Source organism: Lactuca virosa, chromosome 9 (assembly GCF_052849685.1).
Source record: "Lactuca virosa cultivar CGN04683 chromosome 9, Lactuca_virosa_CGN04683_v6, whole genome shotgun sequence".
Taxonomy (NCBI): Eukaryota; Viridiplantae; Streptophyta; class Magnoliopsida; order Asterales; family Asteraceae; genus Lactuca; species Lactuca virosa.
In genome coordinates, this window is record NC_136434.1 from 13,055,833 (window position 1) to 13,072,624 (window position 16,792).

Sequence of the window (16,792 nt, forward strand, 5' to 3'; positions counted from 1 at the left end):
TGTGACACACTCTACAAAGAGAGTTATGTGTCTAGTTGATGTAGGCTTTAGAAGGAAATGTTAATTGCGAAAAGTATTTGCATATTAGGGATGTCAACCTCTCCCGTTTCCCGGACCCCCTAATTCTATCATCACCCCGTTTTGTGGGCTTAAAAATGCTCTTTTGGGCTAAAACATGCTTAATTTTAGAAGCCTAAAACGTAAAATCGTAGACTTTTAGCAATTTAAAAATTAAAGTTTTTTTTTTTTTTTATTTTATTTTATTTTATTTTATTTTATTTTTTTGGGTAGAATTTTGCCATCTCAAAATCATGATATTACTTGCTAAAAATATGAATCATGTTTTTGGCAGCTCAAAATCATTACAAATATAGAACACAGCAAATTCAACTTTACAAAAAAACAAAAAAAAGCACGATATGTTCAGAAGTACATAATCAATTCACTACATTATCGATATCTATTCAACTCTTCAAGACTTCAACATTTGAATGTAATCCATAAATAATAATAATAAAATACATGTCTATACTAGTTTAGTCGATACAATATTTATTACTCTATTCCTCTATTTTTTTATTATCATGTACATCATCACCATCATCAATAACACAACCTAACGAAAAAAAGTAAATAATAGTGATATACAAAATATGTTAAAATGAATAAAACAAATAACAAGTAAAGTCATATATATATGTTTTTCCCATCCATAATCAATTTTGAATGCATATGATAGCTTCAGTTGTTTCCAAAAGAAGTTTCTCATATGTGGACTCATGATTCTACCACTTGTAAAAATAGAAGACTATGAAGCAACAATGTAGATAAGAATAAATAATATATCTCTTGTAATCACACACAATGTAGGATATTTAATCCTATTTAACTTCAGCCAATTTAACACATCAAACTCATGATTTTAGGTAAAGTGTTTTAATCTAAGTACCTTTCTAATTCATTTTTTCCACAAAGGACGTTAGTAGAAAAATTCCATGAAAAGAAAGCATGCAATGACTTCATGTCACCTCCAGGAGTTGCATTTTGACTAGAAGTGAGCATACTATTAATATCATCATTACTTGCTTGTTCACAACTCTTGACTCATATTGTTGATGTATATCTTCACAAATATGACACACATTTTGAAATTCATCTTTTGTTTCCTCTACTCCATAGATAAGAGGAAAGAAATACTCTAGGATCTTCATCTTAAACCTCAGATCCAATATGATAGCCATATGCATTACCTAAGAATATCGTTCCAATATTTATCAATAAAACATGTTGGTCGTTGGATATTTTGTTCCCAAAAACAATTACGTGACACTATAGAAGATTTTGTTTGTCACAATGCTCATTTACCAAATCCCACTCAGTAGCAAACGTCAAATATATAGAATACAAGTGTGTTTTTACATTCAAATGTTATTTTTTTTTTCCATAACCAATTTTTAAATGTTGTGCAAATTGTTCAAATGTCTTAAGTTTATTGAGTGTCATTGTCTAAAAACCAACAATGCTACAAATTTATTCAATCTTTAACCAAAAGAACCCAACCAAATCCTTAAGAATTTTCTCAATCTCATAACTAAATGAATCCAACACATGATGACACAAAATTAGTGTCACTATAGCACCGTCTATCACTACCGCTCCCACCATAACTTTCTGATTAGAAACAACGAAAATCTATAAAGAAATAGAAAAATTATTAGCGAATTTCCTGTTGGCCGATGTTTTGGATATACCTAAAGTCGTTGCTATTTAGGCTTCTTAAAGGTCGCCGTTGGCGGCACCTGCAACTTCAACTTGGTTTTTCCATTTCATTTTTACCTTTTAGGTGGCAACAATTTAGGACATGATGGGTGAGAGAAATCGTGATGAAGATGGACGAGATGAAGTGAGGGAGTCGGTAGACATTTTATACGAAGGAATGTCTATTTATTGGGGGTGAAGTGGGGTGGGTGGGTGGGGTTCAATCCTATATTTTTTTTAATTAAAAATGCCTAATAAAATATAAAATAAAAATGAAAATGAAAAATAACACCATCTAAATGGCATGCATCAACCAATCTAGGTCCATATGCGAGGTTAATCACAAAACATTAGTAATATTTTGGGGACAAAACGGCACAAATGGTCCCTGTGGTTTGCTCAAAATTGTCACTTTGGTCCAAAAAGGTTTGGACTAGCACCAGAGGTCCAAACTTTTCATTTTGTTGCGAGTTTGGTCCGATTTGCTTTGAAGATTTTATAACGACGATTTTGCCCTTGATTTTTTCATTTTTTATTATTTAAATATTTTTCTGATTAGAAAAATTAAAAAAAGCCAAATCTCTCTCTCTCTCTCTCTCTCTCTCTCTCTCTCTCTCCCCTTTTGAAGAAAATATCTCATCTGGGTATCTTTCCAATCTCGTTTTCATTTGGGTTTTTCTAAATCACAACTCAATGGAAATCATTTGTGGGTTTTTTTTTCAAGGGTAACATAAGAATCAGATTCCTAAATTCGAATCAAAAACTAAAATCGTGTGTGTTTGTGTTTCTGGAAATCAATTTAAGAGTGTGTATGTGTTCTAAATTTCTGGAAATCGATTCTTGGTTGATCATCCCTCATCTTTATCTGGAAATCGATTTTGTGTAATTAGATTTATGATTCGATGGTTGTTTACAGGAATAAAAAAGATGAAAGAAAGTTGGATGACTATATATGAAGAGGAAGAGGGGTTTCAGATCGACATATCTGAAGAAGGTTTTCAGACTTCACTGGTGCATATCCGTTCTTGTCCGAGGAGGAGATTGGAGACATGAGCTCACGACTGAAGACTATCGTTGGAGAGATGAGGTAGAGAAGCGGATTTCGATTCAGGGTTTTTTCCTCCGTCGTTTCGTCTTCAGATCATTGTGTGTGTGTTCAGATGAAGAACCCAAGAACCCACAAACTCGATTTGATTTCGTCTTCATGATTATGTCTTTTGATTTCGTTTTCTTCTTTCTCCCTTATTCGATCTGCGCTCTATTTCGTCTACTGATACCGTGGTACTGGAGGGTGTGGTTGGGGTGGGTTTTTCAGTGACAGTGAAAATCGAGCCACAGATGGTGAAGATGAACTGAGAAGAGGGTGGTGCTGTAAACCGATCATGACAGTGATGAAGAACACAAACATATATGAAAACAGATGGAGAAGACGAACATATCTGAAAACAGATGGAGAAGACTAACCCTAGATATGATTTCTCATTCTCTTTTCTCCATTGAGAATTGGCGTGTTCAACAATTTATTCTAGGTGTTTTTTTGTTCTTGGTGTCTTTTCTGTTCATCTGGACAATTTTCAGAAAGAAGAATATGGGTATTTGGAGAGAGAGAGAGAGAGAAATTTGTTTTTATTTTTTATTTTTTTAAATCTAAAAATCAGAAAAAACAATTAAGAAAAAAAAAAGAAAATCATATTAACAGGGGTAAATCCGTCATTTTGAAAAAAATCAGAATAGATTGGACTAAACAAGCAACAAAATGAAAAGTTTGGACCTTTAGTGCTAGTCCAAAACTTTTTGGACCAAAGTGGCAATTTTGAGCAAACAACAGGGACCATTTGTGCAGTTTTGTCTATTTTGGGTGTGTTAGTGTTTTAACACTAACACTCTTCAACCACTAGGCTTACATCTTAAGGAGAGAATATATATAAATAAAGTCTAAAATAAATTAAAGACAAAACATCAAAAATGGTCCATATGGTTTGTATTGTTTCACGATATTAGTCCAAACCCTGGAAAATTTGGATTGATGATCCTTTTCAGTATGTTTCGTTGTGGATTTGATCCTTTCCGAAATTGAAATGACTATTATACTCTTTATATTTATTTTTTGAACAAATTACTGAAATAGTCCCTGTGGTTTGGCTAAAGTTGCGTGTTTGGTCCCTATCTTTTGTTTTGCACTCGGACGATCCTCACATTTTCTTTTTATTACCCGCCTGGTCCCTGGGTCCATTAGTCGTCAATTCCAAACGTTAAGTCCCCCCACGTGCTTCGCACATGAGGGGTATTTTCGTTATTTTATACATGGAACCTAAATGCAATGCCAATCGTTTCTTCATTCCGATCATTTTATGATCACTTCCCTCTCTCTCTCTCTCACTTAATCTCTAACTCCTCAAAATCGAGTAGAAACCCTAACTCCTCAAAATTCTGCAAAAATCATCAAAGCAACAATGGTGGGTTGGAGGATTAGAGCAAACATGGAAGAAATAGACATTGTAAAACATTACGGTAACCCCTTATTTTCAAAAGTTAAATTTATCACCTACAAATTTCAAGCTAATAAGTTGAAGCTTTCTCTTTTACAGCTGGTCATCCAACTATCTTCTCCATCAGATTATTCTATGGTGGAGAGTTTACGAAGTTTCCTGGAAGGAGGTACATTATGGGCAAAGAAAGATACATTGATCTATTGGACATTGATGAGTTTTGTGTGCACGATATTGATGAGATGATGGAGACCCTAGGCTGTGTTGAGGAGGGTAAGTTGCTTTATTACCACTTCAAAAGACCCTTTTCAGATTTGGACTTTGGGTTGTTTGCATTGGCTAGTGACAGTGACATTTACCATTTGGGTACATACGTGGGTAAACATAAACTGATTGAAGTTTATGTTGAACATGGTAAAACAATGTTGCATATATATACAATGTCATCTACCCCTAGTAAAGTTAGGATAGAAGAAATCGTTGATCAACATTCGTGTAGTAGAGGAGTAGAAGGCTATTTTTGGAATGGAAGGAAACTGAAACAAGGGGATTGTATTGGATCAAGTAAACCAGATGTTGTGCCAACAAAAGAAACTGAATGTGACCAAATTGATGCCCAATGTGAAACACAAGGTATATTTGATGAATTTGATGAAATTCTAAATGAAGAACCTGGAGGGATTACTAATGAAAGTGACAATAGAGATGATGCTGATGATATTGATGATAGTGAGTTCATAGTAGACTTAGATAACCTCCTAGATGAACCTGAGATAGACATGAATGAGTTTTTGTTACATATTGATGAAGATATAGAGTGGGTGGGTGATCTTGGAGGGTCAAATGTCAAGGAAACATAAACAAGGTAAATTGATAATATTAAGGTTGTAAACAATGAGGTATTCTTATATGAGTCGTCATCTGATGAAGGTGGGAGCAACAAGAGAAGAAAGTCAATTAAGGCAATCTGAAGGGCAATGGAAAATAGTGAAGTAAGAGTTAGTGATCCATTCTATGTGTACCAAAAATTCACCTCGTCTGAAGAATTGAAAGATGCAATAAGAAAACATGCTGTGGAGACAATGAGGGAACTAGACTTCATAAAAAAATGACAAAAACAGAGTGAGAGCTATTTGTAAAGGTACTATCCCATACCTTGGTCAACTTGACCCATGTGGGCCCAGTCAACGCAATAAAGAAAGTGAAGAAAACATGTGTCCATGGGTACTTTATACTAGCAAGTGGGAACAAGATGTTGACTGGGAGATCAAGACCTATGAAAAATAGCATAGATATCTACAAACAAGAAATGTGAAAGCTTGTACCTATAAGTTATTGGCAAAGAAAATAGTGTAGCAGATTGAAAGCAACCCTACAGTCCCTACATGAGCTTTACAAGAACAACTTCAACGTGAATACCAAGTAGATATTTCGAAGATGAAGGTATTTAGGGCTAAAACAGAAGCATTGAATCAAGTAAGGGGCGATTATGTAGGGAAATATACTACACTAAGAGACTATGTTCAAGAACTTCACACTCGAAACCTAGAGACAATAGTTAAGATAGAGGTCGAAAGTGAGCCAAACCCAGCTTCTGAGACTAGAACTTTCAAATGGATCTACATCTGTCTAGGGCCATTGAAGAAAGGTTTTCTAGCTGGTAAAAGAGATTATCTTGGTTTGGATGGGACTTTTATGAATGGGCCTTATCCTGGAATGATACTCACAGCAATGGTAAGATGTAAATACATATCTTGTGTCATTTTATTCCATTTTATTTAAATTACTAACTCCTTCACTATGTTTAGGGTCTTAATGGAAATAACTGTACATATCCTTTGGCATATGCTGTCGTAGAGGCTGAGAATATAAATTCATGGACTTGGTTCTTCAGGTACTTGGGTGATGACATTGATTTGCAAGCTAATTGCAACTTTACCTTTATATCTGACAGACAGAAGGTAAGTAATTTCAATGGACTTGGTTCTTATTGTACATTGTATAGATTACATCTAATGTTGTTTATTTTTGTACAGGGCTTGTTGCAAGCAATTGGTACATTGTATCCATGTGCAGAACACAGGTTTTGTCTGCGACACATTCATGAAAACATGAAGAAAATATGGAGGGGAAAGGTGTTTCAGGACATGTTGTGGAACTGTTCAAGTACAATAACAATACAAGAATTCAACCATGCTATGGAAGAGTTAAGAAAGTTAAACAATGACTGCTACGAATGGGTCAAAGCTATTCCACCTCAGCATTGGTCTAGGGCACACTTCACAAGTTAGTTTTATTTTATTGGGTTAATTGTTACAAAATGATTCACTTTCTCACATAATTTTTTATTTATATTGTAGGGAGGGCTCATTGTGATGAGTTTCTGAATAACTTGTGTGAGACCATAAATAATCAAATTAAGAAAGCACGCGACCAACCAATTATCACATGCCTTGATTTCATTAGAGAGTACCTTATGTTAAGGATTGTGAGTGTCCAAAAGGTAAATGATAAGACTGTTGGACCATTAACTCCAACTGCAACAAGTGTGCTTGAAAAAAACAAATCTGATGCAGCTCAATGTGTGGGTAAGTTCTGTGGGAATGGAAAATATCAGGTGAGTGGTCCATGGATGGACCAATGTGTGGTAGACATAGTTCATCACACATGTTCTTCTAGAAGATGGGAACTCACTGGTATACCCTGTAAACATGCCCTTGTTGCTATATGGGACATGCGAAAAAATAAGCAGAATGTTGGCTTACCTGAAGAATGGGTTCATTCTACTTACTGGTTAAAAACTTAGAAGGAAATGTATTCTTTCAAGATTGAACCAACTAATGGAAGAAGAATGTGGGAAAAGTTTCCATGTCCAACCACTTTGCTTCCTCCCATTCATCATGTCCCCATTGGAAGACCAAGGAAGAAAAGAAAGAAGTCAGCTGTTGAATTAGAAGATATGGTGAAGGGTGGTAGGGCATCAAGGAAGGACAAGAGTGTGACATGTTCAAAATGCAAAAAACTTTGTCATAATAAAAGAAGCTACAAAGGTCAAAGTGCATGTGATGATAGTTCAAGAAAGAAAGGGAAGGCTGGGAAGAAAGCTAAAAGTGTAGGTGATGGTAGTTCAAGCAAGAAAGGGAAGGATGGGAAGAAAAATCAAAGTGCAGGTGATGGTACTTCAAGAAAGAAAGGGAATGTTGGGAAGAAAGCTCAAAGTGCAGGTGGTGGTAGGCAAAGTGGAACTCAAAGTGCATATGATGGAATTTCAAGCAGGAAAAGGAAGGCTGGGAAGAAAGGGAAGGGTATAGCTTAAGTTATGACTGTGTTTTCATATTTTGTGTATGTGTTATGAACCAATTATGGTGTTATGATCTTTTGTGTTTGTTATATTTGTCATTATGTTTTGTGTCTATGTTATGAACAATTATGGTATGACTTTTGGGACATGTTGTCTATGCATGGTATGACTTTTAATGTATCTCCATTTTCAATTATGGTATGAACGATTGGTGCTATTAATCTGTTGCTATGTTCTTGTTTTAATTCCATTCCATTTAATTCAATTCTATTCAATCATTCAATTCAATTCCATCAATCATTCAATTCAATTCCATTCTAAGTCAATACCATTCAATTCTATTCAGTCATTCAATTCAATTCAATTCCATTCCAATAGAAAAACAGTCAATTGCATTCCATTACAAACCACTCAATTCCATTCCATTATAAAACAGTCAATTCCATTCCATTCCATTATAAAACAGTCAATTGCATTCCAGTACAAACCACTTAATTCCATTCCATTACAAACCACTAAATTCCATTCCATTATAAAACAATCAATTCCATTCCAAAAGAAAATTGCATTCCAACAGACAATTCTATTCCAATAGTCAATGTCATTCATACATTGCCATTCTATTACATTACTGCCTTGATGAAACAAAAGATAAGTACATTGATAACATAAATTAAAGCTTGTAAATTAAAATTGACACAAAAAAACCCAACTGAACACTAATAACAGCCTCAAGGCCCTATTCTCATGTTGAAGCTCGTCCAATGACTTCTACAAATCAGGGGAGATACTTTTTTTTTTCAGTTTTTTCACCATTAAAGTTGTCCTCATCAACCCAATCAATAAAACCACATTTTGCTCCCTGCATTTTGAGTAATTTGTTGTGTGTTAAAGGTATGTGATATATAGATATACTTAAGAAGAAATTGCCCTTACCTTCCCAGTACAACAATAGAAAAGTCTTCCAGGGTTTTTCTTGGTAGTCGATCTTCGTATCACAGCAACTTGACCACACTTGCAGGTTTTTTCCATTAGGGTCGATCGACACTTCACATAAGAGGAAATGAAAGATACGAAGAAAGGGCGTATTTGAAAATAGAGAGAATCAGGGTTTAGGTGTGTTATAATAGATTTTTTTATATAAAATGACGAAAATACCCCTCATGTGCGAAGCACGTGGGGGGACTTAACGTTTGGAATTGACGACTAACGGGCCCAGGGACCAGGCGGATAATAAAAAGAAAAGGTGAGGATGGTCCGAATGCAAAACAAAAGATAGGGACCTAACGCGCAACTTTAGCCAAACCACATGGACTATTTCAATAACTTGTTCTTATTTTTTATTCTTCTTTCTTTTCTTAAATATTCTATTATTATTAAAAATAAAAATAAAAAGGCCCACATCTCGTTCAACATGGAGTGTGTGTGGTTTGGAGAGAGAGAGAGAGAGAGAGAGATGCGGGTTTGTTGTTTTTAATATTTTTTAATATTAAAAAATAAAATAAAGGTATAATAGTCTTTTTAGTTTGGACATAAAAAAAAGCAAACTAGTTGAAAAATACATTATATGCAATTTTTAAGGGATTTTGTTTTTTTTTCCTAAAAAAATACATATACCACAGAGATTATTATTTTTACAGTTTTATCTCAATTAAAAATGTATTAAGGTATATGACTTAGACGACCATACAAGAAATAGAAACCATTGGGACCATTTTCATTAAAAAAAAAAAACTTAAAAGTAAACTTGTGACTTTTTATAAAATACAAGGACCATGTATGTAACTTTATCTAATTATAATCCTTCTTATATTATAAAGTGATAAATATGGTTTACTTATCATCTAATTCCAACATATGATTTTCATCCCCTTCTTTCTCGTACACCAACCTTAAAATATATTTTTATGAAAAGGCCCACATTTTGCCGTTCTGCTGCACATTTGGTCTAATTAATTAATAAAATCTATCAATAATATTATTTTCATACAACCGAACAAACTCTGATTTTTCAATTACTTATTAAAAAAATGTAAAAGAATCCAATTATCTTTTCTTTATTTGTAAGAAAAACCCAACATGCAATTAGCTAAATTCACAAAAATATCTATTATCACATGCATTGTGTATTCTTCAAAAATCTTCCTCATTAAATGTCGCATAGCATAAAAACATTAACCATTATACATGGTGAAAACCGAAGGAAAGGACAGTAATTTATATAGTTTTTTAGAGTTAACTAGTAAAAATTTATAATACATATTTAAGGGAAACTACCGAAGGAAAGGACAGTAATTTATATAGTTTTTTAGAGTTAACTAGTAAAAATTTATAATACATATTTAAGGGAAACTGAGTAACCTAACCACAATTTGAATTGTAGTTAACAAAACTAACCAACTTTTTTTTTTTTGGAAAACTAACTACTTGGTCCGGAATGGATAATTTCGGGCCAGAATAACGCGTCCAAGCCAAATATTGTAGCCCAATGTTATATATATGGGTCCCACATACAAAAATTCAGAATACACGTTCCAGATTCTGAAGTTCCGAAGTTCGTTTACCCCACATTTTGGACCTAGTTTCCAACATGGATTCCTCAAACCAAGCGAGTTCTACTCTTTAATTACTTGCATTTGAGTTTTCTCACAAATATACGTATTCCAACATGCGTTTAACACTTCGGAATATGATGAACGAGTCCATAATGCCTATTTTTTTTGTTGTAGGAATAAAATGTGCATTTAAGTAGCTTAGAGTGTGTTTAAGATTATTTTTTTTAGTACAAAACTATGTTTTCCAGCGAATCCGAAATGGTCCTGTAGGTCCGGAATACGAAGAATTTATTCCGGAATACGAAGAACGAGTCTAAAATGTCCATTTTTTTGTATGTTTTTTGTGTTGTACATATAAAACATGCATTTAAGTAACTTAGAGTGTTTTTATGATCATTTTTTTAGTTCAAAACTATGTTTTTCAGAGAATCCGGAATGGTCCTGTACGTCTAGTGTAACGTCCCGATTTTTCAACCCAAAGTTTTCATTTTTATTTAATCAAATATATCAGAGTATGATTACATTATGCATAAACATGTAGTAAATACGTGCGTGTACAGTCGAACCTTTCCCTTCTCATGATTCGATGAAGTACCTAAAAAATATTTATATTCAACTGGGTAAGCACGGGACTTAGTGGGTTTTCCCAAAATATCATATACTACAATACATATATCGACCCCCACTCACTAAGCATATAAACTGGCCCTGCCCAAACTACCTAATGGACCCCACCCAACCTCCTTATAAATGGGCCCTGCCCAAACTACCTAATAGGCCCCGTGCAGCCTACTTATAAACGGGCCTCACCTAAACTACCTATTGGGCCCCACCCAATCTACATGATGGGCCCCACACGATATACATACATAATGGGCCCCGCCCGACATACATAAACATATTACACACATAAAGACTGCACTTTTAGGTTCTACTACTACAGGCACATTGAGGCTATATTTTCTACTATACTAGCTTCGAACACACTGACATGGAGCACATATAGACTATACTATCGACTCTATTTTACTAGCTCTTATATCCTAACACACAAGGATATGTATTGTAATACACAGTATAATGAGTAGCTCACCTGGACAATTGCTCAGACGATTGACAACTATCTGGATGATCCTACTAGCGATCCAACTGGCGGGTAATGCTTCTATTAAGTATTAACCTATAATACTATAACTTTTTAATCCCTATGACAATCTGGTAATGAAAGCTAGATCTTTCACTAATACCAATGAGTACCAAAAGTTCTATCAAATAAGGATCAACTAAGCATGACAGTTGGGAGGCAGGACCATTTTGGCATATATCCTTTCTAAAATCCAACAACCAAGCCAACATGACCATTCCAAACACCTCTCCCGTAAGTAGATCAATCAACATTATAACTAGAATTACTGATAAATCTTATTTATATATCCATAACAACGACTATAAATATAAATATAAGTTACACTTGAAGTGTAACTTAACTTACACGGATCCTAGCGAAAACCAGGAAGAATGTGGGCAGAACCTCGACCTGAAAGCTCCTTATTTTCGGGCTCCTAAATACTCCAGAGCCTTTCTAAAGTGTTCTATAACTCAGAGGAAATGACCTCGAGGCGTGAAGGGTTTCTAGAGAGCTTGTAATGAAGAGAGGGGTGAGAAACAAATGAAACTGGAGCACTCTATTTATAGTAGGGAGGAGCGCCGTACATCTTGTTGGGGCTAGTGATGTGGCTCCTCTCATACGATGACATGTGGCAAAAACTTGATGGGCCACGTCAGGCTGTCTTTGCGCGCCGCACGCCTTGTCAATGCACGCCCATATGCGAGTGGATTTTCAGTTTCTTTAAAAATTCATATCTTCTTCATACGAACTCCGTTTTCCACGGTCATTATATCCATGCGTAACTATCGACGAGATTTACAACTTTTATTTAGACTTCATCGGTTAATTTTTACTTTGTTTCATTTAGACTCCATCGGTTAATTCAAATGCCTTGGAGTACCTTCTACTCACAAAGACCAAGTTTGGGACAAAAGCGGAACAACTTTGAGCTAAAACTAGATCTATAAGATTTCTACACCAAGGTTGAAACTTTGTACCTCCACAAGGTGCACAAGAGGAACAAGATGTTGGATCCAAATCCTTGAGTGAAACACCACCACATCAATGCTCTTCCTTCTACTCCAAATGCTCCAAATGGCACCAAAAATGGCTCTACAAGCTTCACAATGCATGTGGCCATAAATGTGTTTAAATAGGGTCCAAACCCTAAAATTTAGGGTTTGCACCCTGGCTGCGTACGATTTGCGTACCAGAGTATGCGCAACGTACTACTGCGAACCCGAGTACGCCCAACGTACGAAGGTGTACGCCCCGCGTACTCCAGCTTCCTCCAAAATTACAAAATTGCCAGTGGGGACTAAACTTGCAAATAAAGCACAAATCAAGGGTTAAAAAGAATACCTGAATAATTAGATATTAATTAGATATTACATGGGCCTTCCGGAAACAGGTTAATATCTGAACAAGTATATCAATCTTCTTTTTCACAATTCCAAACACCAAACTCAGATGAACTCATTCTCAACGTATTTCTACGTTTACGATGCATGCTAGATACATATTAATAGTCTGAAATGCCATGTCCAAAATAAGTGTCCGAAATGAGATGTCTGGAATGTGACTTTCCGGAATATTAGGCAGTGACTCATATTTGTAAAGAAAATATGAAATTTATGATTGATTTGACTTGACATGAATGATTTGTATGAAGTCTAGAATGTTAGTCCGGAATGGAACTCCGGAAGGACATGTAATCCATAATGAACCACTATAAAAAAGAGACTGGAATTGTAGAAACTTTAGAACTTCAGAACTGTAAAACCTTTAGAACTCCATAACTGTAGAACCTTTTGAAGTCTAGAATGATAGTAAATCAACCCCAACCTTGGACTACAAAAGAAGAGATCACGCTCGTTTACTCTTGGGTAATAATTGAGGATGATTTGGTTGTCCTCATGCCGACACATCTAATATTCTAATGTACTGATTGCGATGAGCACACTTGAAAAATATGTTTCACTTTGAGTTATGTGTTCTACAGTATCAAACTGAAGAAAAGTGAATGCTAAGTTTCTATACATACGGTCAAAGGTGAAGAATTTTATCAAACTTTATCACAAGATCGACAATAAATTAATAGATGAAGAGAAACAGTTAATTTTGCAGCTAGCAAGGGTGGAATACAGACAAAAAAATAGCGGTGTTGATTTTCCATACGAACATGCTTGGGACATTTTAAAAGATGCCCCGTATTTTTAAATTATGTACTTTGTTATTTTTATGTTAAATAAGGTTATAATACTTCTAAATTATGTTTTTTCTATGTTTATAATATGTAACAAATATTAGGCCAATAATAATATCGTTCATTAATCACTCCAAAAATCGATTACAAACATAATTAATTGTGATTCCCTTACATAGGCAACAAAACGACCATCAATAGGTCTGGTATTTCCCATTCAGATGGAGGGGGAAAAGGGTGCACATTTTGGGTCTGTTAGGTGATTCAAAATACATCAGCTCGGTAATATATCTGAACCATATCGGCTAACTTATTGATGCTTGAATAACTTGATGGTGCAATAGCATGACCGCACGCTATACCCAAACTGCGTCATTTCCCACATGAACATGTATGATGGTTCAGATCTATAACACAAGTGGTTTTAAAATAAAAAGCAAAGAAAATGTCTGATGGGAATGGAGACGGGGTCTGGGGCAAGATCTTTGTTGCTTGCCACCGAACAAACGTCTGCATCATTCTCTGAAGCACCATCTCTACATATGGGGTTAGTACACTAGTCAACCTCCCTGAAAAAGTAAATATTATCATTTATAGTTATTATACAGGTAAAAAATTCATTATTTTATAGTATTTTACTTCCCATGAAACTGCGTTCAACAAAAATTAGTTGAATGAAGTCACAAATTGCCTCAACAGGCGTTATTATCTGTACGTTGATTAACTGATAACACCAACATAAATTGTGGAATATCAATGTTCAGTACATTCCAATGAATGTTAGGGAAATAGGTTTTTGCCCATTTCGCATGACCGATGTTGAAAAGCACCTCACGTGCATCATGGGTTAGCCGATATAAGTGTTGCTCAAAATCAGACATAAATATGAGTTGGATGTCATCCAGAACAAAGGTTCCAATGTTCTGTTTCCACCAACTCTTCTGCACATATACATGAACATAATTTTACAAGCAACCCAAGGGAATACCTGACCTATGTAAGAACTAACTACATCGTCAATATTGTTTATGAAGTATACTTCCCTAGCCTTCCGAGAGCTTCCTTTAACTTCGTAACGAACCAGGTATAACAATCAATATTATTTTCCACGACCAGACCAAATGCTATATGGAGGGTCTGGTTGTTCCTGTCGATAGCAACCGCTACGAACATTGTGTTTAGGTTGTCCCCTCTTACAAGAACACTACTTATAAAGATGACAGACACCAAGCAACCTATGAATGCATAGAGATGTATTTTTTGGGGAACATAAAACAATTAGTTTAGATGTAGAAACATTATAATTTTTAAAGAAACAATAGAAAAAAGGAAAAAATATACCACACATCCAATAGCCACAAAACAAGCTTGGAAACGATCCATCACATCAGTTTTGATGTGCGTGTAAGTATGCGGGTTTGTTCGTCTAAGGTTGTGCAGGTAAACAGGCAGGTTGTTAAAGTTTTCTTCGTACTCACTCTCTGTGAAGCTCATCTTCAAGCAATTATAAAAGATAATAACAAATGATCGGAAGTAAGCGTCTAAGCATATGCACACACACATTCATACACACACATACATATATATATATATATATATATATATATATATATATATATATATATATATCTATATATATATATATATATATATATATATATATATATATATGTGTGTGTGTGTGTGTGTGTATGTATGTATGTATGTATGGGACAGATATTTAGTTTTTTAATCCGAAATAACTCTTCGGAACGGTTCTTCGGTACTTGTATCTATGACTCCGTGTTGTCACTTCAAAGTACGAGCCTAACAATCGTACATACATTCCTGTTTCGGACATTGGTACTCCAGAATGTAAGTCCGGAATGTACGAAGATTCTTATTTCAGACCAGAGCTCCGGAATAAAACCTTGACTCCGGAATGCCCTATTCCGGAGAAAGTGTGGTCAGCAGGGCTCCAAAATAAAACCCTGACTTCAGAATGCCCTATTTTCGGAGAATGTGATCATTTTTCAAAAAAAAAGTTAATTTGGTTATTTCTATTTAAATACTTGTTTATATGTGTTAGTTGACTCAATTTCCCCATATTTAGAATAGAAATTAAGTAAGCTAATCATTATAAAATGAGCATTTTAAAAATATAATCACTTTTCTTTTTCAGTTGTATTTTTTTGTTCCATAAACGCTTCTTTAGTTATATCCGAAATATTCGTTTTGAAGTGTTTAATATTATTGTTTCAATCAATTGTTTGATTTTAAGCAATATTATCTTATATATTTCCTATTTAATATGATTGTTTATTTTTTTTGTTAGATTCTAATAATTTTTTTTTGAAATTCCATAAATGTTCACCGAATGTCAGATTTGTTCTTGAAATTTCGTTTTTTGGAACTTCGAGATTTCAGTCCGAACTCTAGAATATTGGTTCGGAACTCTGGAATGTTAGTCTGACATGTTTTTTTTTGTCAGCAAAGTATTTTTTTTCTCAATCGTCCAGTATCTTCGGTTCTGGACTTGGTGATTATTTTTCCAAAACCAAAATTTTTAATTATTTTTTTCAAATACACGTTATATTACATTATAGTTAGACTATTTAATTTCACTATTGAAAATGCTCAACTGTAAAACATATACAACTCCATATATTTAATACTTTATACCTTAAAAAGATTTATAAGTGGTGTGATATATAGTTATATATATATATATATATATATATATATATATATATATATATATATATATCCTCTAATAAGGAATAAAAAGGTGGTGCATACAAAGAGTTTCTACACAACGGTATTTGGTGTTGCCATTTTTCCTTTTAACGTTGATGGTTCAAATCCCGTCATAAACATAGATGAATTTAAGTAATAGATGGATTTACCGTTCAAAGAAAACGATGCATACAATAACAAATTTCAGTAGAAATACCAAATCGAATACTAAAGTAACGGGTACGAATTAAAACTAATGGCTTTGGGTCGGCCAACAAATACATATTTGTCCATATTTAAAATCCTTTTTTTATAGATAATTAATATATGTCAAATATAATTAAATCGAATTGTTGTAATAATAATCTAAATTTTCTAAAATAAAATAGTTTTGGAGATTAGTTGTATTAGAAATTCATTTTGCATGCTTTTTGGCCGTTTGAGTGTTTGATGAGGCTTTGTATCTTTTCAACTCAAATTTTGATTAATTAACCAAAATGTGGGTGGACACCTATTGTGCGGATGTAACACCCAAAAATTCAAACTAATTTAAACTTTTTAAAAACATTTCAAACCATTAAAAATCATTACAACTTTGTTTTCAAAATGTATAGTATCAGAGTTTTCCCAGAAACATAGACAAAACATGAGAAGTTGTAC

General features: G+C 34.2%; 1 protein-coding gene across 1 annotated transcript; it reads left to right on the forward strand.

Annotated features, from left to right (window-relative positions):
- The first annotated feature begins 5,684 nt into the window (after positions 1-5,684).
- On the forward strand, positions 5,685-7,053 carry LOC145138948 (uncharacterized). Its single transcript, XM_079072938.1, has 4 exons — positions 5,685-5,981; positions 6,056-6,208; positions 6,284-6,533; positions 6,608-7,053. Exons 1-4 carry the CDS (start codon positions 5,685-5,687, stop codon positions 7,051-7,053), a joined length of 1,146 nt encoding a protein of 381 aa, XP_078929064.1.
- The last annotated feature ends 9,739 nt before the right edge of the window (positions 7,054-16,792 follow it).